The sequence below is a fragment of the Vulpes lagopus genome, chromosome 6 (genome assembly GCF_018345385.1).
Source record: "Vulpes lagopus strain Blue_001 chromosome 6, ASM1834538v1, whole genome shotgun sequence".
In the NCBI taxonomy this organism is placed as follows: Eukaryota; Metazoa; Chordata; class Mammalia; order Carnivora; family Canidae; genus Vulpes; species Vulpes lagopus.
Window position 1 is genome coordinate 100,827,576 of NC_054829.1, and position 27,203 is coordinate 100,854,778.

Below are 27,203 nucleotides of genomic sequence, written 5' to 3' on the forward strand. Positions count from 1 at the left end.
TCAGAGAATTATAACAGGAAGAAGATTGTTGGGACAATTGAGTGAAATAACTTATTACTTTGTATAATTTTCAGAGTACGACATGTATGACTCATATATTAAATGGTATTGAGCCAAAATTCACTTCCTCTCTATCAGTGTTGCCTTAAAATTATTTGGCTTCCCTTTTTATATGGCTTTTATATGCATGTGGTTAAGTAAAGTTACATATTATAATTGGTACTATAAGTCAATAGTTTTGGCAGACATTTTTCTTAACTAATGGGCAACATTAAGAGTATTATGAGAATACAGAGAAACAATGTTATATCTACTCTTTTACAGTGTCAATGACTTCAGAAAAAAGCATGAATTACTACTCACATTTGAAAATATGTTCATGCTTCATTAATAGGCTTTTCACTTTTGGAAAATGAATACTTTTTTGAGTATGAATCATTGTAAATATCATTCATATGTGCATATGAGTTACTCTGAACCCCTTTATTTTTCTCATTTTCTTTGCACAATCATAAGCCTTATCAGTTCAACTTCTGACATCACCAAATCTGTTCTATTGTCCCTTCCAAATCTCAATTCTTGGACTATTGGAACATTATCATAATGAATTTTCCTGATGCTACTCTTTCTTTGCTTTATTCACAATGTCTTTAAAGTTATCTTTCTAAATTATTTCACTGTTTCTTCACTTTCGACAGAATTAACTGCAGTGCTGCACAATCTTTACTACAGTGTCACTAAATATCTTACTTTATGCTCAAATTTACTACATTGTGTCAGTCAGAGCTCCAGGGAAAAGAGATTGCACACTGGAGTGGGAAAACTGAAGAGAGTTTAATAAAGAGGCCATTTATAAAATTAAATAGATAAGCCATTTAACAAACTCCATTTTACAAAGGTGTTAAAGGAAATCAACTTGAAATGAACATTCCTAGGACTAGGAATGGGAATGACTACAATTAGAGTGAAGTTTCTTTTCGGGGAAATAAAAATGTTCTTAAATTAGATTGTGTTAATGGTTACCTAACTAAAAACTTATGAATAATTATTGAATTATGTACTTAAAATGACTGTATTTTATGGAATGTAAATTATAATTCAATAAGGTTATAAAAATATCTCAACAGTAAGAAAACAATCTAATTTAAAAATGGGCAAATGGCTTGAACAGATACTTCATGTATGAAGAAATATTAATGACAAACAAGCACACAAAAATGTCCAACATTATTATTCATTAATGAAACATGAATTAAAACCACATTGATGGGAGCCTGGGTGGCTCAGTTGGTTGGTTAAGCATATGACTCTTGGGTCCTGTGGGTCATTATCTCGTGGTTGTGGGATCAAGCCCCACATGGGGCTCCGTGCTAAGTGTGGAGTCTGCTTCAGATTCTAACTTTCTCTCTCACTCACTCACTCTCTCTATCTCAAAGAAATAAATATTAAAAAAAGCACATTAAGATACAATTACACACACATTAGTATTGCTTAAATAAAAACAAAAATACTGACAATATCAATTGCTGATGAGGATCTGGATAAGCTGGACTCTCATATACTGTTGGTATGAATGCAAAAGGGTATAGCCACTGAGGAAAACAGTTTCACATTTTTTTCTTTTTTCTCTTTATTAAAGTATAGTTGACATACAATATCATTAGTTTCAGATGTACATGACACTGATTTGACATTTATTTACATTATGAAATGTTCACCATGATAAGTGTAGTTATCCATCTGTCATCATACAAAATTATTAAAATATTATTGACTATATTCCCTATACTGTGCTTCATGTCCCTGTAACTTACATATTTTATAACTGGAAGTTTGTAACTCTTAATTCCCTTCACCTATTTTGCTCATCCACCTACCCACCTCTCTTTTGGCAAACACCAGTTCATTCTCTGTACTTGTGAGTTTGTTTCTGTTTTGTTTGTTTTATCTTTTAGATTCCACATACAAGTGAAATCATAGGATATTTGCCTTTCTCTATTTGACTGTTTCACTTATCATAATACCCTCTAGGTTCATCCATGTTGTTGCAAATGGTATGATTTCATTCTTTTTAATACCTAAACAATATTCCATTGCATACATGTAGCATATCTTCTTTATTCATCTATTGATGGACACTTAGGTTACTTTCTTATCTTGGCTATTGTAAATAACACTGTAATGAATATAGTGATTATATAAATATAATATATATATATACACATATATATATTTCAGATATTTATTTATTTGTTTGTTTATTTATTTATTTATTTATTTATTTATTTATTTATTTCAAATGAACCTTTTTTTGTTTTCTTTGGATAAATACCCAGAAATGGAATTGCTGGATCGTATGCTAGTTCTACGTTTACTTTTTTGAGAAACCTCCATACTGTTTTCTATAGTGGCTGCACCAATTTACATTCCCACCAGAAGTACACAAGGGTTGCCTTTTCTCCACATCTTTGCCAACACTTGTTATCTATTGTCTTTTTGATAATAGCGACTCTGACAGGTATGAAGTGTTATCACAATTTCTTACAAAGTTAAATATACATTTATTATATGGCCCAGCAATCCCACTTTTGTTATTTACCCTAGAGAAATGAAAACTTCTGTTCACACACAAATCTTTGCATGGGTGTTTATAGCAACTCTCTTCATAATCACTCAAAACTAGAAACAACCCAAACGTTTTACCAAACGTTCCAGAAGTGGATGAACAAACTTTGGTACATCCATACAATTCAATATCCTCAGTAATAAAAAGGAGAAAACTTTTGAAATACTTGGCAACTTAGATAAACCTCAGAGATGTTATAGTTAGTGAAAGTATCTGGATTCAGAGTTTACATGTTGTATGATTATATTAATTAAATATTTTTTTCCCCAAAAGACTAAACTACAGTGGTAGAAGGCAAATAAGTGATTACCAGGTCTTAGGGCAAAGAGAAGGTATGAATACAAAGATATAGCAAAAGGGAAAAAAATGTATTCTGATTGTGGTGGCTGTTAAATGAATCTATTCACGCATTAAAAATCTTGCATTTGTACATCAATTAAAATCAATTATACTGTATGTTAATTATAAATAAAGTTATATAGTTGGAATTCATATTTTCATACATCATTGAAATCAAGTTTGTGATTTCTAATCATATTAGATATTTTTGGTATTAAAATATTTCTGTGAAAGAGGTTATTATGTAAACACAGTCTCCCGCCCCCAAAAAAGTATCACAAACATTAGACTTTAAGGCATGAAGTGATACAAAATGTAAAGATAGACATTTCATAATGATACAAGGATACATTCAACAGGAATGAGAAAGAAATCCTAGATTTGTATTAACATTGCTTTAAAATATGCAAAGAAAATTAGACAGAACTAAAATGAAAAATACATTCCCAGGCATAGTTGGACTATTGCATACTTCTCTCAGTAACTGGTAGAGCAGAAAACAAAACAACAATAACAAAACCTAGTAAAGATGAAGAAGAGCTGAACATGATTAGTGAACTTGATGTAATTATAGAGGAGAGTTCATCACATCAGAAAATGTTAACACTTCTCTCCATTTATTTTGAAACTTTATATATGTGGTGCTTGTAGAATTTTTTAAACAACCTATCAGAGTGATTCCCTAAAAATTAACAAATCAAATAGTGGAACCATATCCAAATAGCAAATGAATGGAAAATACTGTGCAAAGGGTCATTAAATCTCCTTTATTCCATAACTCCATAGATTTGTAGGAACAGTACCTCAAAATGAGTTTTACGGAACAGGTCACAGCAAAGGCAAAGCCGATGTAAATCAGCAAAGTAATAGAATAATGAGAAAGCATGTGAATGTTCAGGTCTTTCTACAAAATGAAATTGTGGGAAAATAATCTTCTCCTACTTTATAGAAAGTTACTCCCCCCTCCCAGATTATGAAACTGAGGATACTAGGGTATATTAAGAAGATACAGGGGCTCCTGAGTGGATCAGTTGATTAAACTTCTGCCTTTAGCTCAGGTTGTGATCCAGGCTCCTGGGATGGAGACTGAATTCAGGCTCCCTGATCGGCAGGGGCTCTGCTTCTCCCTCTCCCTCTGCCCCTTCCCATGCCCATTCTCTATCTCTAAATAAATAAATAAATAATAATAAATAAATAAATAAATAAAATCTTAAAAAAAAAAGAAAATACAAATTCCCTATAATTCTGTCACTAAGGGACAATATTGCTATATATCCTGGTTCATTTTTCATTTCTTTCTTTTTTTTTTTTTGCAGGGGTGGGGGGGAAGGATGGCTTTTATTTATTTATTTATTTATTTATTTATTTATTTATTTAATAATAAATTTATTTTTTATTGGTGCTCAATTTGCCAACATACAGAATAACACCCAGTGCTCATCCCGTCAAGTGCCCCCCTCCGTGCCTGTCACCCATTCATCCCCACCCCCCGCCTTCCTCCCCTTCCACCACCCCTAGTTCGTTTCCCAGAGTTAGGAGTCTTCATGTTCTGTCTCCCTTTCTGATATTTCCTACCCATTTCTTCTCCCTTCCCTTCTATTCCCTTTCACTATTATTTATATTCCCCATTCATTTCCCTTTTACTATTTTATTTATGCATATGCATATTTATGCATGTATCATTATATCCTGTACCTGTTTATAGTAATATACATTCTCTGTAATTAATATTTTACTGTATGCTCTTTGAATATAAATATTCTTGAAATGTTATTCTTAATCACTACACACTACTCTAAAATGTGCCTAAGAATATCTATTTCTGACCTATTATAATGTGAAAAAATTGAAAACAATAAAGTCATTCTTTGCAACCTTATTTTTTATGGATAGATACTTGGAGTTAGAATTGCTGTGTCTAATGGAATGAGCAATTTTAGTATATTCATTACCAAGTTGATTTCACAAAATGTTTTTTGATTTCTATTTCCATCAGCAAAAATTTAGAATGGCTGCTTCTCTAACTTTCATTAGCAAGGTATAAAATATTTTGAAATGAATATTGTGAAGATAAATATTTTTTCATTTATTCTGTAATAGTTTTATTCTTTTAAAAATTGTCACATTTTGTATATTTGCATTAATATTTTCTTGATTTATAGGAGCTTATTATAAATTAAAATTATAAACCCTGTGTCTATAATTTATACTGAAAATAATTAAAACAGTTTGCTTGCTATTTAATTATGCTTTAATATTTTTGATTTTGTGGTTAAACTATATGTTTTGGTTATATAGTTTCTTACAGTCAATGCAACTAATATCTTACTCTGTATTCTTCTGCTGTTCTGATGCTTAGAATTTTTTTCCTAGCTAAGATTATTTAATGATAAGATTTTCTGTTTTTTTCTTCATGGTTTGATTGTTATATTTTAACTATTTAGTCTATCTGATATTTATATTAGCACATTGTGTAAAGTGAGACTCTAACTTGTGCTTTTCCAAAATATTAGATAAATTCCAAATTTCTTATTGGACTAACTATGCTTTTTATTAGTTTCTGGTATTTTCTTTGTATAATCCTTTTTAATTCTATTTGCATAGCTTTATAATTTGTATCACTGACAAAGGTATGTTTTTTTAAGTTTTTATTTAAATTCCAGTTAGTTACCTTGCAGTGTAATATTATTTTTTTTGCAGTGTAATACTAGTTTCAGGTGTACAATGTATGATTCAACATTCACATACATAACTTGGTGCTCATCACAGTAAATGTCCTCCCTAATCCCCATCACCCATTTAACATATCCCCAACCCACCTCCCTTCTGGTAACCATCAATTTGTTCTCTATAGCTAAAGACTGTTTCTTGGTTTGGTACCCTCTTGTGCTCTAATTTTTCCCCTTTGCTTATTTGTTTTGTTTCTTAAATTCCACATACAAGGGAAATCCTATGGTATTTGTCTTTTCTGATTTATTTTGCTTAACATTATACTGAGGCTCCATCCAGGTCATTGCAAATAGCAAGATTTATTCTTAAGTAATATAATAATTATCTTTGGTGAATAGAATGGTCTGTATGTGCTAACCAGTGTGCAACTGTCTGAGAAAAAAAAGTATTTATTACCAAACTTAGGCAATTAAGTTGTGATGCCTAACATGCCAGCAGTTCTCACTTAGAAAAGTATGGGAACATGATAATGACTATGCAAGTTGAAACTGTGCAAAATGATCTTAATAATCAATGAGAAAAATGACAGATTTTCTGTAACCTTTAAAAATTTCTGCAAAAAACTTAAAAATCTCTTTCAGTCATGTGTACATAAGGAAATGAAAAAAATAGTAAAACTAATATTTCATGCAGTGTAATTTTAAACATTCGAAATGTTGAAAAATAAGTATGGTTTCTTTCTTTCTTTCTTTCTTTCTTTCTTTCTTTCTTTCTTTCTTTCTTTCTTCTTCTTTCTTTCTTCCTTTCTTTCTTCCTTCCTTCCTTCCTTCCTTCCTTCCTTCCTTCCTTCCTTCCTTCCTTCCTTCTCTTTCTTTTTGTGTGTGTAAAAGTAAATATCATGACACTTCTGGTTTCTGGGTTCTGCATGCAGAGAGCTTGGAAGTTACTACTTCATCCTAACTAGTAAAAAGTTGCACAGACTGAAAAATCAGCAATGTTTCTCAGATCTGGAGGAGAGGGAAGGATGCAGGGAAAACCACTGAACCAAAGTTGAGCAGACAGGCAAATATCTGAACAGAGGTTCACAAGCAAAAACTCCATCAGAACTAGTATGCGGGTAGGAAAACCTCAGCTGTAGTATATGAATTGCTGGAGGCTCAGAGTGGACATGTCTGAGACCTAAAGACTTCAGGGAGACCCAATCATAAGGGGGCCCACAATATTATCAGAGTTATCTCCAGGAACTTGACCATGTTGCCACAGTAACTATCGGAGAAACACTCCCTCATGCTCTGGCAAGGAGAGGGGGAAAGGAACTATTTGAAACACATTAAAGACTGTTCTTAATTAGGTGCCAATAGGGGGAAACTAGTTAGCCAGAGCCTAATCAGACAAGGTATTATCAGAATCTAACTAACTGTCTTAGGGGAAAGGTATAGCAAAATCCAGCCCCGTATAGCCTTCCAAGTAGGAGAAGGGAAGTATCCTACTCTATCATACCCTAGCCTTCCTGTCCTAAGGGGAGAGAAAAAAAGGAAAAATGCATATTAAGTTCATTCGAGATATTTATCAGCAATGGTTCTGTGTGACAGGTGAATGAGTAATATCTTGCATAGCAATGATATTTTAATCTATTATTTAAAAAATAATATTGGATTATACTCATTTTGTTTGATTCTGAAACACTGTAGCCTCCAACATGAAATTAGGATTATGTATGTCTTTGTTGAAGAGATATTGACAACATCTTGATTTAAGGAGTAAAAGATTTTGAATTTATCTTATGCCGAGTAGTTAGCTTATGGGAAAAATTACATACATATATCCATTCAGTTTGAAGGTATATAAAACCAATACACAGGGTACTGTGCCATCTTTTACATTCAATAGGTTTCTTTTTCTGGGAATTCTGAATTGTGATTAAAGGTACTTACTCAACATAAACACTCAATTTTGTGAATATTTTGTTTTCTTCAAAATTGTTTCTTATGCTTTGAAAATCTCCAAGCCTTTTTCTTTATTGATAATTCAGCTGGATATTATAATCATGCATTAGGCTGTATAGAGTATTTAAAATGTTTTATTTTTACTTAAATATTAACTACTCATAGTCAACTTATTAGGAGATAGTTTCTATTCCTCTGTACAATGAACTTTAAAAATGCTTCTACAATTTCTATCTTTTTCTATTCTAACAGTCTACATGTGCTTTCCCCTACTACATATTCTTATAGTTATCAAAAATTTTATTATTCACTCATTTAATTGAAATAAAGGTCTTATCTAGTCCTCATAGAACTTACAACCCAGTAGGACAGACAGATAGAAAACAAAAAGCATTAAAGATGAACTAATTGTATAGTATTTCACAGGATCCCTGGGTGGCTCAGCGGTTTAGCGCCTGCCTTTGGCCCAGGGCACGATCCTGGAGTCCCTGGATCGAGTCCCACGTCGGGATCCCGGCATGGAGCCTGCTTCTCCCTCCTCCTGTGTCTCTGACTCTCTCTCTCTCTCTCTATGTCTATCATGAATAAGTAAATAAAAAAATCTTTAAGAAACTGTATAGTATTTCAGAAGGTGATACATATGATAAAGAATAAATCAATTTTAAGTAAAACAGTTATAGTTCAGAAGTAGTACAGGGAATGAGGAATATGGCTATCTGGAGAAAGCATGTTTCACATAGAAAATGAAAAAGGAAAGATCCTGAAGTGAAAATATGCTTACTATATTGCTGAAACAGAGGAGACTAATGATGGTGGAGCAGAGTGGTGGAGTAGTGAGTAGCAGGAGATAAAAGCAGAGAGTAACAAAGGACCAGTTGCTACAAATTTCTATAAAGCATTGTAAGAACTTTGATTTCTGTCCTGAGAGAACTGGGGAGCCATTGGAGAATTTGTTGAGGGGAAAATGATCAGATTCATTACTAACAGGATACCTCTGGTGGTTTCATGTAGAACAAACCAAAAATGAATAAGAGTAGGAGTAGGGAACCATGTTAGGTGAGAAATGGATTAAGACTAGGAAGGCAACAGTAGATATCTTAAGAAGTGATTAGGTTCTACATATATTCTAAATATAGAGGTGTTAGATTTGTCTCTAGATGGATTGGATATGGAGTAGGAAATAAGAGACGAGTCAAGAATATGTTTAAGAGTTTTGACCTGAGGCTCAGATTTTGACCTCAGAAGACTGCAGGAAGAATAAGTTTGAAGGAATGTAAAGAACTCAGTAAAGTCTGGGGACATCTCAACCCCAGGATAGTCTGAGATGCCTGTTAGACATTTCACTGGTAAAGTTGAATAGGTTGTTGGATTTAAGATGCTGGAATACAGCTGAGGGGTTCAAGTTAGATATATTAATTGGTTTCATTAGGATATGAGCCATATCTACCTTGTTTATCCCAATGTGTGTACCATATCTATACAGTGTTTAGTACTTAGAAGGTACTCAAGAAATACCCGTTGAGTGAGTGACTACAAATATAGTGAGTTGTATGCTGGTAAATGTTAAACTACAACCACACTGGGTGAAAAAAATCAAATGGAAAACAAAACTTCCCATTTCTAGTGTTTTCAGATTTTTGTGGTGTAAACTCCTACCATGATTTCCAGCTACCAAACTAACATCACTAAATGTAGAGTTGGGAAGAAATGTGTGCAGTTGAGTCCCTCTAGCCAGTATAAACCAGCTCCAGAACAAAACTGAGCCAACTCTTACCTAGTGATATAATCATATACATATTTTCCTTACTTATAGGTGTGCATAAAAGAGAATTTTAAATAATCTTGATACTTGGGCAGATAGGAAGGAAAAAATCTCATAGATTATAATAAAAGCTCAAAATGTGATATTTAAGCAAATATTTAAAAACCTATGTCACATACCAAACTAAGTTTATCTTGTACCATTAGCCAGGCTTTTAAGCTATTCCACACAGCTGAGATATTATTATACAATTCCTGGAAAAAAAGATTTCATAGCCTATAAAATAATCTATTATAATGTTAACAGTACTCTCTTGCCAGAGCTTTCTTCATAAATTCAAACTCAGCCAGGAAATATGTTTAAAAATGTTGCCATAAGACATCTACCACAAGAATGTCTATACAAAGTTTAATCAAGCTATTTAGCTCTGCAGTTCAAACTATTTGGCATATATCTCAGAGTCACTATTGGTTCTTTAAAAAATATTTAATTAATATTTGAAAAATTTGTGCTGCGGTAAAACATATATAAAATTTACCATTTTAACTATTTTTGAGTGTATAGTCCAAGTATTAAGTACATTCATATTGTTGTGCAGCCTTCACCACTATCCACAGAACTTCAATTAATTAATAATTTGCTTCATGTAAAATAAGCACATGTTGTAGATAATTTAAAAAGAAAAGTACAAAACAAAATAAAGTTACCCAAAGTCTTACCATTCAGAGCAAATAAACCTTTTGCATATATAGAATTATATCAGACTGTTAAATCCATAGTCTAAAAATTCCTCATGTGTTAGAAATCCTGCTGAGTCTAAAATGGGATTCAGACTCTGACTGTGTCTAATGAGGTGGTAGGGCTGCAAACCCCAATTGTGTATTTTGCAGAATTTATTTAATATACCAGTGAGCAGGCTTCAATAAAAATGATTTATGCTCAGAGTTATGAGGCATGGGGAAGAGGAGGTATGGACAGTTCCCCATCCTGGACATATCATTTATTGCTGAGCCCAGGGAGAGAGAATTGCAAGTGGAAGATGAAGGAATATTGGTCATTAGGAAACTGTTAATGGAACAAAGATTAGGAACAAGATCATTTCTTCTAAATGCTCTTTCAACACAAATAGTCATCACAAAAATTTCAAGCACAGAATAAAGATTGTAACTTATGAATTTTGCAGATTTCGATGCAATGTGCCCAAACAACAATCTGGAGAAAGACAGTGTTTCCACCTCAAGAGATACTGTCATGCTCTCTACCAGTGTGATGATACTGCTTTTTCTTTTTCTTTTTTCCTTAGGGTGGGATGGGGAGATTAGAAGTGCTAAAGAGGACTACTGATGAACCGTTATCAGACCTTCCTAAGGACTCTGAAATCATTGGAGACTACCAAGAAGTATTTTTTTGTTTTGTTTTTGAGATTTTATTTATGTATTTGTAAGAGAGAGAGAGACAGCGAGAGAGTGAGAGAGCAAGGGAACACAAGCAGGGGGAGTAGCAGAGGGAGAGGGAGAACCAGGCTCCCTGCTGAGAAGAGAGCCCAATTCAAGGCTCAGTCCCAGGACCCTGGGATCACTGCTTGAGCGGAAGACAGGCACCTAACTGACTGAACCACCCAGGCGCCCCAAGAAGTGGTTTATAAGGAAAGGTTATGAACTAAATATATTGATATTTCTGCTAATGTTACCACATTTACACATGTGTGCCTGGAGACTTGAGAGGACTAATGTTATATTCAAATATGGGATTTAAATTTCTACACAGAATTTCATTTTGGCCTCATAGATGCCCCATCATTTATTTGATCATTTTCTTTTGTTGGAATTTTTAATGTTTTCATTAAACTTTGAATGTTTAATTTAATGTTTTCATTAAACTTTGAATTTTGATTTGAAAAATATCCTTGAGGGGTGCCTAGGTGGCTCAGTTGGTTAAGGGTCTGACTTTTGATTTTGGCTCACGTCATGATCCTAGAGTCCTAAGACGGAGCCTTGTGAAAGGATCCTGCTTAGAATTTTCTTTCTTCCTCTCATTCTGCCCCTCCCCTGTTCTCTCCCATGCACACTCGCTCTCGCTCTCTCAAAAAAAAAAAAAGAGAGAGAGAGAGAAAAGAAAGAAAGAAAGAAATAAAGAAGAAAGAAAGAAAGAAAGAAGAAGAAAGAAAGGAAGGAAGAAAGAAGAAAGAAAGAAAGAAAGAAAGAAAGAAAGAAAGAAAGAAAGAAAGAAAGAAAAAAGAAAGAAAGAGCCTTGGTGGCTCAGTTTAGCACTGTCTTCAGGTGTGATCCTGGAGACCTGAGATCAAGTCCCACATCAGGCTCCCTGCATGGAGCCTGCTTCTCCCTCTACCTGTGTCTCTGTCTCTCTATGTGTCTCTTATGAATAAATAAATAAAATCTTTAAAAAAAAAAGAGGAAGAGAAAAGAAAAATAAGAAAAATATCCTTGAATATATTGGCAAATTGAACTCCTGAAAGGTTTCGACAAAATATATCCAATTGTTAGGCTAAATGATATAGGATGTTGACATTTTATTTTTTATTTTTTTAAAGATTTTATTTATTTATTCATGAGAGACCAGAAAGAGAGAGAGAGAGAGAGAGAAGCAGAGACACAGGCAGAGGGAGAAGCAGGCTTCATGCAGGGAGCCCAATGTGGGACTCGATCCCGGGACTCCAGGATCACACCCTGGGCTGAAGGCAGGCACTAAACCACTGAGCCACCCAGGGATCCCCCAGAATATTGACATTTTAAACTAAAAAAAAAATGGCAGTTGCATATGGTTGAACCTAAAAGCATATATAAAAATGCCCTGTTCACTACAAACATACTTACCAATCTCTGCCAATTTTAATAAAGAGTTGTATTTCATTATTTTAATTTTCATTTGCTTAATTACTCTTAAGATTCATTTATTCAATAGTCTGGATTGTGTGCTACCATGTGTAAACCACTATGATCAGCGTAAGCATACAAAAGGCACTAAGATCAGAATTGAACCTGTCTTCATAGTGTTTACAAGTCTACTAGAAAAAATATACAAGTCTATTAGAGGAAATTATTAATCAAATATTCCTAAATAAAAATGAAATTTAAGGTATGAAAAAGGCCATGACTGATGTGTTAAGAGAGTATATAAAGGGACATCTAATTTAAATTGGAAGCCTCATGGAAGGTTTCTCTGTAAAAGTGACATTTGATCTGTTATTTAAGAGGAGTACCTTTGAGGAACTTGGGTGGCTCAGTTGGTTAAGCATTTGCCTTTGGCTCAGGTCATGATCCCAGAGGTCTGAGGATCAAGCCTGGTGTCAGGCTCTTTGCTCAGCGGGGAGTCTGCTTCTCCCTCTCCCTCTGCTCCCAACCCACCCAGGTCACTTGTTCTCTCTCTCCTTCTCTCTCTCTGTGTCCCTCTCAAATAAATAAAATCTTTTTTTAAAAAAAGGAGTACATTTGACTAATGAGGAAATGGCAGAAGGAAATTTGAAATGGTAAATTGTTCAAAGATTTTGTGGCAGGGCAGCCTGGGTGGCTCAGCAGTTTAGCACCGCCTTCAGCCCAGGGCCTGATCCTGGAGACCCGGGATCAAGTCCCATGTCAGGCTCCCTGCATGGAGCCTGCTTCTCCCTCTGCCTGTGTCTTTGCCTCTGTGTGTGTGTGTGTGTGTGTGTGTGTGTCTTTCATGAATAAGTAAATAAATAAATAAGATCTTTAAAAAAAAGATTTTGTGGCAAAAATAGAGCATCATACATTCAGGGACTTGAAAGAAGATAAGAGTGCCTAAAACAGAGATTACGCCGGTTGAGCTGTGGTATGAGTATGAGATGAAGCTAGACAGGTGAAGGAATCAGTCATTATAGTCTGGATTAAGAATATTTTTTTTCTCATAAGAGCAATGGGAAAACACTGTAGGATTTTAAGCAGGGGTACAGAATCATGGTCTTATATATATTTTGAAAGCATCATTCTTTGTATGATCATAATGATAGCTGGACTTGGAAAATTGGGGTAGAGACAGAAAAAAGGTAATAGATTTGGGAGCTATTTGAACAACTGAATGGATGCTTGTACTATTTGTTGAAATGGGGAACATTGGAAAAGAAAAAGGTTTAGAGGTAAGGTAATGCATTTGATGGGGTTTAAGGGGCTTTCAGACATCCAAGTGGAAATGTCAAGTAGGTAACTGAATACATATAACCACAGCTCAAAGAAGGTTTAGATATAGGATTTTAAATTGTGAGCCATTTACTTTTTGAATTTTAAACAAAATATATGTATTGTCTATTAAAAATTTAAAGAACATTATACAGCAAGATAAATCTCTATATTCTTATATCAAATAGTGTCTGAGATCTATAATTTGTTCAATAAATGTTTATAAGTGGGGGAGGGGCAAGATGGCGGCAGAGCAGGGTCTCCAGGTCACCGGTCCTCAGCAAATTACCTAGAAAACCATCCAATCATCCTGAAAACCTACGAATTCGGCCTGAGATTTAAAGAGAGACCAGCTGGAACGCTACAGTGAGAAGAGTTCGCGCTTCTATCAAGGTAGGAAGACGGGGAAAAAGAAATAAAGACACAAAAGGCCTCCGAGGGGGAGGGGCCCGCGAGGAGCCGGGCTGAGGCCGGGGCGAGTGTCCCCAGGACAGGAGAGCCCCGTCCCGGAGGAGCAGGAGCTGCACCGACCTTCCCCGCGGAAAGGGGCTCCCTGGGAATTGGAGCAGGATCCCCAGAAAGGCGGGGATGCCCTCGGGCTCCCTGGGACAGTAACAGAGGAACTGCGCCCCGGAGAGTGCGCCGAGCTCCCTAAGGGCTGCAGCGCTCGGCGGGACCCGGAGCAGCTCGGAGGGGCTCGGGCGGCGGCTCCGCGGAGGGGGCTGCGCGGCTCCGGGAACAGCTCAGCGGCGGCGGCTCGGGCGGAGGAAGAAGCTCCGCGCGGAGGGGGCTGCGCGGCTCCGGGAACAGCTCGGAGGGGCTCGGGCGGCGGCTCCGCGGAGGGGGCTGCGCGGCTCCGGGAACAGCTCAGCGGCGGCGGCTCGCGCAGAGAAAGAAGCTCCGCGCGGAGGGGGCTGCGCGGCTCCGGGAACAGCTCGGAGAGGCTCGGGCGGCGGCTCCGCGGAGGGGGCTGCACCGCCGGGAGCGCGAATCCAACAGCGCAGGCCCCGGAGCACAGGGCGCCGGGACACAGCCCAGGATCCGGCCTCCCCCGGGACAGGCAGAGGCCGGGAGGGCCCAGGACAGCAAGGACGCTCCTGCCTGGAACTGAGCAGATCAGCGGCCCCGCCCCGGAGCCCCCAGGCCCTGCAGAAGGAGAGCCCCGGAGCTACTGCGGGGGCTGACTCCAGGGTCCCAGAGCTGCCCCCGCCACTGTGGCTTCCTCCCGGGGCCTCACGGGGTCAACAACCCCCACCGAGCCCTGCACCAGGCAGGGGCAGAGCAGCTCCCCCAAGTGCTAACACCTGAGAATCAGCACAGCAGGCCCCTCCCCCAGAAGACCAGCGAGACGGACCAGTTCCAAGGGAAATCAAGGGACTTAAACTACACAGAATCGGAAGATACTCCCCCGTGGTTTTTTTTTGTTTTTTGTTTTTTTGTTTTTGTTTTTGTTTTTTTTTTTTGTTTTGTTTTGTTTTGTGCTTTTTTTTTTCTCTCTTTCTTCTTGATTTCTGATTGCTTCCCCCACCCCCCCTTTTTTCTTTTTTCTCCTTTCTTTCTTTTTCTTTCTTTTTCTTCTTTTTCCCCTATTTTTTTCTTCTTTCTCTTTTTTCTTTTTCTCTTTTCTTTCCTTCTCTCTCTTTTTCTCCTTTTCCCAATACAACTTGTTTTTGGCCACTCTGCACTGAGCAAAATGACTAGAAGGAAAACCCCTCAAAAAAAAGAATCAGAAACAGCCCACTCTCCCACAGAGTTACAAAATATGGATTACAATTCAATGTCAGAAAGCCAATTCAGAAGCACTATTTTACAGCTACTGGTGGCTCTAGAAAAAACCATAAAGGACTCAAGAGACTTCATGACTGCAGAATTTAGATCTAATCAGGCAGAAATTAAAAATCAATTAAATGAGATGCAATCCAAGCTAGAAGTCCTAACGACGAGGCTTGACGAGGTGGAAGAACGAGTGAGTGACATAAAAGACAAGTTGATGGCAAAGAGGGAAACTGAGGAAAAAAGAGACAGGCAATTAAAAGACCATGAGGATAGATTAAGGGAAATAAATGATAGCCTGAGGAAGAAAAACCTACGTTTAATTGGGGTTCCCGAGGGCGCGGAAAGGGACAGAGGGCCAGAATATGTATTTGAACAAATCCTAGCTGAAAACTTTCCGAATCTGGGAAGGGAAACAGGCATTCAGATCCAGGAAATAGAGAGATCCCCCCCTAAAATCAACAAAAACCGTTCAACACCTCGACATTTAATAGTGAAGCTTGCAAATTCCAAAGATAAGGAGAAGATCCTTAAAGCAGCAAGAGAAAAAAAGTCCCTGACTTTTATGGGGAGGAATATTAGGGTAACAGCAGACCTCTCCACAGAGACCTGGCAGGCCAGAAAGGGCTGGCAGGATATATTCAGGGTCCTAAATGAAAAGAACATGCAACCAAGAATACTTTACCCCGCAAGGCTTTCATTCAAAATGGAAGGAGAGATAAAGAGCTTCCAAGACAGGCAGGAACTGAAAGAATATGTAACCTCCAAACCAGCTCTGCAAGAAATTTTAAGGGGGACTCTTAAAATTCCCCTTTAAGAAGAAGTTCAGTGGAACAATCCACAAAAACAAGGACTGAATAGATATGATGACACTAAACTCATATCTATCAATAGTAACTCTGAATGTGAACGGGCTTAATGACCCCATCAAAAGGCGCAGGGTTTCAGACTGGATAAAAAAGCAGGACCCATCTATTTGCTGTCTACAAGAGACTCATTTTAGACAGAAGGACACCTACAACCTGAAAATAAAAGGTTGGAGAACCATTTACCATTCAAATGGTCCTCAAAAGAAAGCAGGGGTTGCCATCCTTATATCAGATAAATTAAAATTTACCCCGAAGACTATAGTGAGAGATGAAGAGGGACACTATCTCATACTCAAAGGATCTATCCAACAAGAGGACTTAACACTCCTCAATATATATGCCCCGAATGTGGGAGCTGCCAAATATTTAAACCAATTAATAACCAAACTCAAGAAATACCTTGATAATAATACACTTATACTTGGTGACTTCAATCTAGCTCTTTCTACCCTGGATAGGTCTTCTAAGCACAACATCTCCAAAGAAACGAGAGCTTTAAATGATACACTGGACCAGATGGATTTCACAGATATCTACAGAACTTTACATCCAAACTCAACTGAATACACATTCTTCTCAAGTGCACATGGAACTTTCTCCAGAATAGACCACATACTGGGTCACAAATCGGGTCTGAACCGATACCAAAAGATCAGGATAGTCCCCTGTATATTCTCAGACCATAATGCCTTGAAATTAGAACTTAATCACAACAAGAAATATGGAAGGACCACAAACACGTGGAGGTTAAGGACCATCCTGCTAAAAGATGAAAAGGTCAACCAGGAAATTAAGGAAGAATTAAAAAGATTCATGGAAACTAATGAAAATGAAGATACAACCGTTCAAAATCTTTGGGATGCAGCAAAAGCAGTCCTGAGGGGGAAATACATCGCAATACAAGCATCCATTCAAAAACTGGAAAGATCTCAAATTCAAAAGCTCACCTTACACATAAAGGAACTAGAGAAAAAGCAACAAATAGACCCCACCCCCAGCAGAAGAAGAGAGTTAATTAAAATTCGAGCAGAACTCAATGATATCGAGACCAAAAGAACTGTGGAACAGATCAACAGAACCAGGAGTTGGTTCTTTGAAAGAATTAATAAGATAGATAAACCATTAGCCAACCTTATTAAAAAGAAGAGAGAGAAGACTCAAATTAATAAAATCATGAATGAGAAAGGGGACATCACTACCAACACCAAGGAAATACAAACGATTTTAAAAACATATTATGAACAGCTGTACGCCAATAAATTAGGAAATCTAGAAGAAATGGACGCATTCCTGGAAAGCCACAAACTACCAAAACTGGAGCAGGAAGAAATAGAAAACCTGAACAGGCCAATAACCAGGGAGGAAATTGAAGCAGTCATCAAAAACCTCCCAAGACACAAGAGTCCAGGGCCAGATGGCTTCCCAGGGGAATTCTATCAAACGTTTAAAGAAGAAATCATACCTATTCTACTAAAGCTGTTTGGAAAGATAGAAAGAGATGGAGTACTTCCAAATTCATTCTATGAGGCCAGCATCACCTTAATTCCGAAACCAGACAAAGACCCCACCAAAAAGGAGAATTACAGACCAATATCCCTGATGAACATGGATGCAAAAATTCTCAACAAGATACTAGCCAATAGGATCCAACAACACATTAAGAAAATTATTCACCATGACCAAGTAGGATTTATCCCTGGGACACAAGGCTGGTTCAACATTCGTAAAACCATCAATGTGATTCATCATATCAGCAAGAGAAAAACCAAGAACCATATGATACTCTCATTAGATGCAGAGAAAGCATTTGACAAAATACAGCATCCATTCCTGATCAAAACCCTTCAGAGTGTTGGGATAGAGGGAACTTTCCTCGACATTTTAAAAGCCATCTACGAAAAGCCCACAGCAAATATCATTCTCAATGGGGAAGCACTGGGAGCCTTTCCCCTAAGATCAGGAACAAGACAGGGATGTCCACTCTCACCACTGCTGTTCAACATAGTTCTGGAAGTCCTCGCCTCAGCAATCAGACAACAAAAAGACATTAAAGGCATTCAAATTGGCAAAGAAGAAGTCAAACTCTCCCTCTTCGCCGATGACATGATACTCTACATAGAAAACCCAAAAGCCTCCACCCCCAGATTGCTAGAACTCATACAGCAATTTGGTAGCGTGGCAGGATACAAAATCAATGCCCAGAAATCAATGGCATTTCTATACACTAACAATGAGACTGAAGAAAGAGAAATTAAGGAGTCAATCCCATTTACAATTGCACCCAAAAGCATAAGATACCTAGGAATAAACCTAACCAAAGAGGTAAAAGATCTATACCCTAAAAACTATAGAACACTTCTGAAAGAAATTGAGGAAGACACAAAGAGATGGAAAAATATTCCATGCTCATGGATTGGCAGAATTAATATTGTAAAAATGTCAATGTTACCCAGGGCAATTTATACGTTTAATGCAATCCCTATCAAAATACCATGGGCTTTCTTCAGAGAGTTAGAACAAATTATTTTAAGATTTGTGTGGAATCAGAAAAGACCCCGAATAGCCAGGGGAATTTTAAAAAAGAAAACCTTAGCTGGGGGCATCACAATGCCAGATTTCAGGTTGTATTACAAAGCTGTGGTCATCAAGACAGTGTGGTACTGGCACAAAAACAGACACATAGATCAATGGAACAGAATAGAGAACCCAGAAGTGGACCCTGAAATGTACGGTCATCTAATATTCGATAAAGGAGGAAAGACTATCCATTGGAAGAAAGACAGTCTCTTCAATAAATGGTGCTGGGAAAATTGGACATCCACATGCAGAAGAATGAAACTGGACCACTCTCTTTCACCATACACAAAGATAAACTCAAAATGGATGAGAGATCTAAATGTGAGACAAGATTCCATCAAAATCCTAGAGGAGAACACAGGCAACACCCTTTTTGAACTTGGCCACAGTAACTTCTTGCAAGATACATCCACGAAGGCAAAAGAAACAAAAGCAAAAATGAACTATTGGGACTTCATCAAGATAAGAAGCTTTTGCACAGCAAAGGATACAGTCAACAAAACTAAAAGACAACCTACAGAATGGGAGAAGATATTTGCAAATGACATATCAGATAAAGGGCTAGTTTCCAAAATCTATAAAGAACTTATTAAACTCAACCCCAAAGAAACAAACAATCCAATCATGAAATGGGCAAAAGACATGAAGAGAAATCTCACAGAGGAAGACATGGACATGGCCAACATGCACATGAGAAAATGCTCTGCATCACTTGCCATCAGGGAAATACAAATCAAAACCACAATGAGATACCACCTCACACCAGTGAGAATGGGGAAAATTAACAAGGCAGGAAACAACAAATGTTGGAGAGGATGCGGAGAAAAGGGAACCCTCTTACACTGTTGGTGGAATGTGAACTGGTGCAGCCACTCTGGAAAACTGTGTGGAGGTTCCTCAAAGAGTTAAAAATAGACCTGCCCTACGACCCAGCAATTGCACTGTTGGGGATTTACCCCAAAGATTCAGATGCAATGAAACGTCGGGACACCTGCACCCCGATGTTTCTATCAGCAATGGCCACAATAGCCAAACTGTGGAAGGAGCCTCGGTGTCCATCGAAAGATGAATGGATAAAGAAGATGTGGTTTATGTATACAATGGAATATTACTCAGCAATTAGAAACGACAAATACCCACCATTTGCTTCAACGTGGATGGAACTGGAGGGTATTATGCTGAGTGAAATAAGTCAATCGGAGAAGGACAAACAGTGTATGTTCTCATTCATTTGGGGAATATGAATAATAGTGAAAGGGAATATAAAGGAAGGGAAAAGAAATGTTGGGAAATATCAGGAAGGGAGACAGAACATAAAGACTCCTAACTCGGGGAAACGAACTATGGGTGGTGGAAGGGGAGGAGCGCGGGTGTTGGAGGGGAATGGGTGACGGGCACTGAGGTGGACACTTGACGGGATGAGCACTGGGTGTTTTTCTGTATGTTGGTAAATTAAACACCAATAAAAGTTAATTTAAAAAAAAAATAAATGTTTATAAGTATATTAAATTAAAAATGACATAATGTGACATTATTTTAGTAATAAATGAAAGACATTTGTATTTATGCGTGTATATAATATACTAAGCACCAGAGTATGTGTATAAATATCATATATATATGAGATGAGATTATAAATCACAAAATGAGAGTTGAAATGCAAATATGAAGATCATAGGTTGGCTATATTTGGGGAGTAGTATAACCATATGTAAATTTAACCTCCTAATATTTAAATTTTTGAATTTTTTGCACTGTGCATATGTGCCTCTTAAAATGAATGAGTGAAAAAAAATATTGGAATAAAAGACTGGTAGAGAGGATAGATAAGGATCGGAGATTGGGGGCTGGAAGGAAGATGATTTGGAGAGCTTTAGCCATACCTTACAACTTTGAGTTATCTGCTTCTCAGTCTATATCCAGGGTTCAGGTGAGAAAAATACTTCTGGGGGAAATGTACTTTATCCTTTCTTGTAATTTCTTCAGTGCATCCAACCTGACCATCTAAAAACTGTTCAAAAAGAGATTTGGTATCCTGAGGACTTCATTCACTGAATTCTGCTTTGAAACATGCCTTTAGCTCACCCAGAGGAACCCTTAACAAATAAAGGGACATTTAATTTAAATTGGAAGCCTCATGGAAGGTTTCCCTGTAAAAGTTACCTGCCCTACGACCCAGCAATTGCACTCTTGGGGATTTACCCCAAAGATACAGATGTAATGAAATGCCGGGACATCTGCACCCCGATGTTTCTAGCAGCAATGTCCACAATAGCCAAACTGTGGAAGGAGCCTCGGTGTCCATCGAAAGATGAATGGATAAAGAAGATGTGGTCTATGTATACAATGGAATATTACTCAGCCATTAGAAATGACAAATACCCACCATTTGCTTCAACGTGGATGGAACTGGAGGGTATTATGCTGAGTGAAATAAGTCAATCGGAGAAGGACAAACATTATATGTTTTCATTCATTTGGGGGATATAAATAATAGTGAAAGGAAATAGAAGGGAAGGGAGAAGAAATGGGTAGGAAATATCAGAGAGACAGAACATGAAGACTCCTAACTCTGGGAAACGAACTAGGGGTGGTGGAAGGGGAGGAGGGCAGGGGGTGGGGGTGATTGGGTGGCGGGCACTGAGGGGGGCACTTGACGGGATGAGCACTATGTTGGCAAATTGAACACCAATAAAAAATAAATTTATTATTAAAAAAAAAAAAAACCCTGTAGGAAACCTGCTTTTGTATTTGTGACAGTGTAGTTGAGGACAGTATCTTCTTTACTGCCCATACAAAGAATTTCTTGAAACCTAATACCAGGAATTCCTTAGCTCTTAAGGAATGTATTATTTTATGGACAGTGTAGGCTATATTACTAATTGTATTTTTTGCATATATATCAAGAATCTCAGACATATCTTAAGTTCAACTTTAATGATTATGACTCTTTAACTTGATGTCTATGCTATAACTTTACCCTGATTTTGTTTCTATTTTCTCTTTATTTTGTCCAGACTTAATTTTTCATTCATTTATATTTGTCTACTGTACAGATTGTTATGTGTCTTTACAATCCAGAGGAAAACCAATTAGATGATAGAAAAAAAATGAGAGCTCTTTATTCAAAAGTGAAAAATAAAGCCATGGGTTTGGATGAACTTACTTGGGGAGAGAATAAAGTTAGGACAAACTCAGGCCCAGGATTTAGCATTGAGGAACCTATGTATTTAATTACTATATAGAAGCAGAGAATCAGAAATACAAGCATGGAAGACAGGCCAAGGAGGAAGGAGGGGACCTGGGAAGTGGGAAGCCAAGAAGCAGTAGCTACCTGATAGGAATACTACTGAAAAATCAAAGGGTTGAGGACTGAAATGCCTACTGGGTTTCACAACTTATCTTTAGATAGTGTTAGGAGACGACTTCAGATTTGAGTAGTTTGAGGAGCAAATAGCGGGTGAAGGAATGCAGATATGGATTGTAAGCAGCTCATAATTTTATGTTTGTTAGACATTTTTACTTCTATGCGTTTTCTGTTCATATCTTTTGTTCTTTTTATATTAGTGTTGTATCTTGTTAGTGTATACATAAAATATATATACATGTAAATATATAATATATAGATACAAAATTTATATAATATAAACAAGCACTAAAGTCTAATTTAAATGAAGGTAATAATTTTGTCTAATTAAACTCTACAGTCATCAGGATTCTTTAGGAGCCATTAAGAGTGTATTATAACCTGAGAATAGCACAGACCCATGAGTGGATTACAGTGTCTTGAATCTTTGCTGTACTGCATGATCTTGGGAAAAAGAATGGTAGAGGGGATAGATAAGGATCAGAGATTGAGGGCTGGAAGGAAGATGATTTGGAGAGCTTTAGCCGTACCTTACAACTTGGAGTTATCTGCTTCTCAGGCTATATCCAGAGTTCAGGTGAGAAAAGTTCAGCATCTTTCAAATAAATGTCATGTTTAAATGTTAAAATTCAGGGGGTGCCTCGGTGGCTCAGTTGGTTAAGCGTCTGCTTTCCACTCAGGTCATGATCCCAAGGTCCTAGGATAGAGCCCTGCACCACATCGGGGGGCTCCCTGCTCAACAGGGAGTCTGCTTCTCCCTCTGCCCCTCAATCCACTCATGCTCCTTCTCTCTCTCATTCTCTCTCACTGTGCACACTCTCAGTCTCTCAATGAATAAATAAAATCCTAAAAAAATGTTAAGATTCAAAATGGCAAATTTGGGAAGGATGGTGAAGAGAAATGCAAGCTCATTGGCAAATAATTGTAATGTGCTGTGGGTGTCTGTGGGCATGGGTATTAGACTTCCAGGCATGAGGGAGGGGACTGTGTAGAACTGAAAGATGCTTTCTGAGCTAATAAAAATAGCTTTGCAGAAATTTCTAACAAAGCAAAAGGGAAAATGTGTCAGGATAAGACCAGAACCTGTGACCTCACATGAACATCTTTAGCAGAGTTACTAGTAACATACAAAAGCAAAACAAAACAAAATGTGGTCACAGTTAGCTTGAGGTTCTCCATTTGCAAAATACATGTGTTCATAAAAGGAATACCTACAATCAGGTCTACAATTTCGAAGTTCATAGGAGATTGCAAGCATTTTGCTACAGCTGAAGAAAAGCCATTTGTGCTTGACTCAAAGCTGAAATCATTTTCAAGCTCAGAGGGTCTTTTGATTTTATGCAGAGGGATAGAGTGAGTTAAATATGTTTTCTCTTTAGCCTAGGAGAATGCAATTCAGTTTATATTTAATGAGGATAGAAAGCACAATAACAAGTATTCATGTTGCAGTCTAAATAATGTATTCCTTTATCAATAAGAACTAATTAGGGAACTAATAACCTTTATGATTATTTCAATAAGCATTAATTATACGGGAAAATATAATTTCTGTGAGCATCTGCTATTGCCTATGTTCCATATGGGGTGTAGAGTCCATGCAACCATAACCAAAGGCACTGTGACTCACCTGAAATTTCTCAGGGTGTGTATGGGGGGGGGTCAATCTTGCAAACTTGAATCTACAAAGTAACTACAAATACCACAGGACTAGTATGTCCAGTTCATATTTGATAAGACACTAGTGCAGATGGGATGGTAAACTATTGAGAATTCTAATAATTTATATTCATATAGTCTTTGATTCTAAAAATTATCTTAAGTAGATTTTTCTATATGTTTGTATTTCTTTTTGTCAATGGTATGCTCAAAGTATTACTTTAAATAACAAGTTTTTAAAAAGCTTTTCAGTATCTAAGCCAAACATTCTTCAAATTTTGTTACAAATTGCATGCTCAATAAATTTTGTATTGTTTTGGTGACTGAATAATATTTTCTACTAAAGAAATAGTAAAGAATAAGTATTCATTAAGATCAGGTCAGTGATTGTGATGAAATAGCATTATATTATCAACTGAAATAACTCCAAGACCACTTCAGATTTTGTATAAATGCTGGCAGAAAATAACGGAAAAATAACCCTTGTGTACCCTTCAGACTTTGAAATGCCTATTTCCCACACAGTAAATTTTAATCAAATTTCATAATGAATTATTAATAGCTCAAGAAGATTGTGAGAATTTTAAAACATGATATACTAATGCCCCTCCTGATTCCATTAAAAACCACATGTTTACAAGTAATTAAAAAAAAAAAAAAAAGGAAAAACGAAACCAAAACAAAACAAAAAAAGGAAGATGCTTAAACCAAAAGAACATTCATTTTATCTTGGTGGAGTAAGGTTAGAGGCAGTTTCACCTATCCCTCCACTTGGAGATGCTTTGTTCCTACTTTGTATTCCTGTTTCTGTAAAAGTAAAGTGGTGAGATATATGTGGAAGATCAGAGATAAAGGGAAGATTGACAGTTTCAAGGCTTTTAGAAGATATGATTTTGTGCTTATTTATCTTAATTAGTGGCTACTAACTACTGCTCCTTCAGTTTAATCCTCTGAGCCTAGCATGTAAAAGTAGTTATTAAAGATTTATGTTTTCAGTATCTTTGTGCTCACTATTTCAAAATAGTAAGTACAGAGCATGGATTTATGGAAAGAATTTGTTTTTTCTTGTTTTATTTCACAGTGGTGGCTTAATGTAGTAAGAATATTAAGTCTTATTTTATTTTGAAACAGGCTGTTAATATAGAAAAAGTACTTTCTTTTCACAGTTAAAATTGAGGCTTGAAGTTCAAGTCACATCACCACCTCCCCTACATTTCCCATGCAGCTGCCAATCACAGAACAGAGAGGAATCAACTGGTGTTGTTGAAGTTTTACAATAATATTGAATTAAAGTGTAACCAGCTTTCAATAATATTGAATTAAAGTGTAACAATAATATTGAATTAAAGTGTAATATTGAATAAGTAGGGGTTCACCATTGTCTTAACACAAGTATGCATATTCCATAATATTCAATAGGAGAAAGCAAATGCAAACAGAAAATTCAAAAACTTAAATACGAGAACAAATGTTGGTGACTTATCTAGCTTCTTTTAATTGCTTAACAATCTCAGAAATCCCCATTGTAGATGGGGGAATATTTAAAAAAAACTATTAGCTATAAATTATTAGTTAAATTAAATAGCTATAAGGTAGTATGTCTCATTTTTAACCGTTTATTATTTTTTAAATATTTATTTATTTATTTATTTATTTATTTATTTATTTATTTATTCATGATAGACCCAGAGAGAGAGAGGGGAGAGAGAGGCAGAGACACAGGAGGAGGGAGAAGCAGGCTCCATGCAGGGAGCCCGACGTGGGACTCGATCCCGGGACTCCAGGAACGCGCCCCGGGCCAAAGGCAGGCGCCAAACCATTGAGCCACCCAGGGATCCCCTTAACCATTTATTATTTGAGATTTTCCCCTCATCATTTGAAACATTTGGTTGTATGTAATCTTCCAAGAACAACGTGTACCCAGCTCATAGCCTCCCCAGATCATTGAAAGTGAAATCTAAGGCAAGACACTGGAAACTTCCAGCATAAAGCAGTCTTTTGGGGGGTCGTTGTTACCTCTAGTGCATGCTCCATGCCTGGGAGCCCACGCCAGTATTGGCTTTGGAGCAAGGATAGGGAATAGGGCTGGTGGGGATGAGGACCAGCAGACCAGAGAGAAGGGGGAAAGATGGAGGGTGACTCATAGTCCATTTCTCTGACAGAGTAGTGACTACTAGAAAGAAGGAGGACCAAAAGAGACCATGAGGTTTTCAGCGATTGTTTGAAGCCACTCGAGAAAGCTTGCTAGCATTGTTTCGAGCTGAGTTTGTCCTACTTGGAATGACAGATTTCCCCCATCTCCCTCATTTGTCTTCTCAGCCCCTCTAACCGCCCTGAATGGCATCAGGGGGTTGGGGGACAGCGGTGGGAGGCCGCAGAAGCAGAAACTGGCTGAGCCCGTTGGAGGACTACGTGTCAGTGACCTCCTTTCCCAAGAGCTCCTCCTGGGCCCTTGCCTTTAATGGAGATGCATCTGGTGGTGACTGTATCCCACTGCCCGGCCCTCCCCTCTCCCCTCCACCCTCCACCCTCCACCCCCACCCCCACCCTCCTGCCTCCCTGCCCTCGCCTCACCTGTCCACCGCGATGGCCGTCATAGAGTAGATGCTGGCGAACACCGCCGTGATCGGAAAGAAGTTCTGGAAGCGACAGTAGTTGGCGCCGAAGTACCACTCGCTGTGAAGCGCGTAGATGAAGTTGACCAAGGTGTTGAAGGCAGCCGTGGAGGCGTCGGAGAAAGCCAGGTTCACGAGGAAGTAGTTGGTGACGGTCCTCATGCGCTTGTGGGCCAGGATGATCCAGATGACGATGAGGTTCCCGAAGACCGCCACGGCCACCACCAGGCCGTAGGCGAGGGACCAGAGCGCGATGCGCCAGGACGGCTGCACGAACTGGTTGGTGAGGTTGGCCCGGGGCTGCGCCGGCGCCGCCGAGGCCGCGGAGGGGGAGGCCGAGAGGTTGCCCGCTCGCCCCAGCAGCTGCAGCCACTCGGCCCCCGCCGCCCCCGCCGCCGCCCCCGCGGCCAGCGCCGCGCTCAGGTTGCCGCCGCCCGCGCCCGCGCCCGCGGGGCCCGCGCGGTCCGTCCAGGCGGCGGCTGCGGGGAGGGAGCCCATCGCCGCGCGTCTCCAGCCGCGGGTCTGCGCGCTGCAGCCGCCCGCCGGGCCGCCCACGCCCTCCGAGCTCCTGCTTCCCGGTCCTCTGGCTGCTGCGCGGCCCGCAGCTCCCGCCTGCAAGGGAGGCGGAGACGCTACCGCGGCCCTTGCTGGGTGGAGATGCTGCGAGCCAGCAGGTGATGCGGGGGCGGGGGGGTGGGGGGGGCAAGGGAGGCACCTTCCCCGAGGAGGAGTGTGCGACTCCAGCAGGCCAGAAGGCGGAGAGGGGAGGGAAGGGAGATGTTGGGAGCTGTCACCAGCGGGGCACTCCGGGGGCCCGGGCGCTGCAGCGGGTCTTTATAGTCTCTTGCAGTC

The 27,203-nt window shown here is 38.4% G+C and overlaps 1 protein-coding gene across 1 annotated transcript in view; it reads right to left on the reverse strand.

Moving 5' to 3' along the window:
- Positions 1-26,849, reverse strand: part of TACR3 (tachykinin receptor 3) — a 78,933-nt gene extending 52,084 nt beyond the window's left edge. Inside the window, exon 1 of the mRNA XM_041760174.1 lies at positions 26,311-26,849. Within this exon, the coding sequence (XP_041616108.1) occupies positions 26,311-26,849 (539 nt within the window). The remainder of the gene's footprint in view (positions 1-26,310) is intronic.
- Between the last annotated feature and the right edge of the window lie 354 nt (positions 26,850-27,203).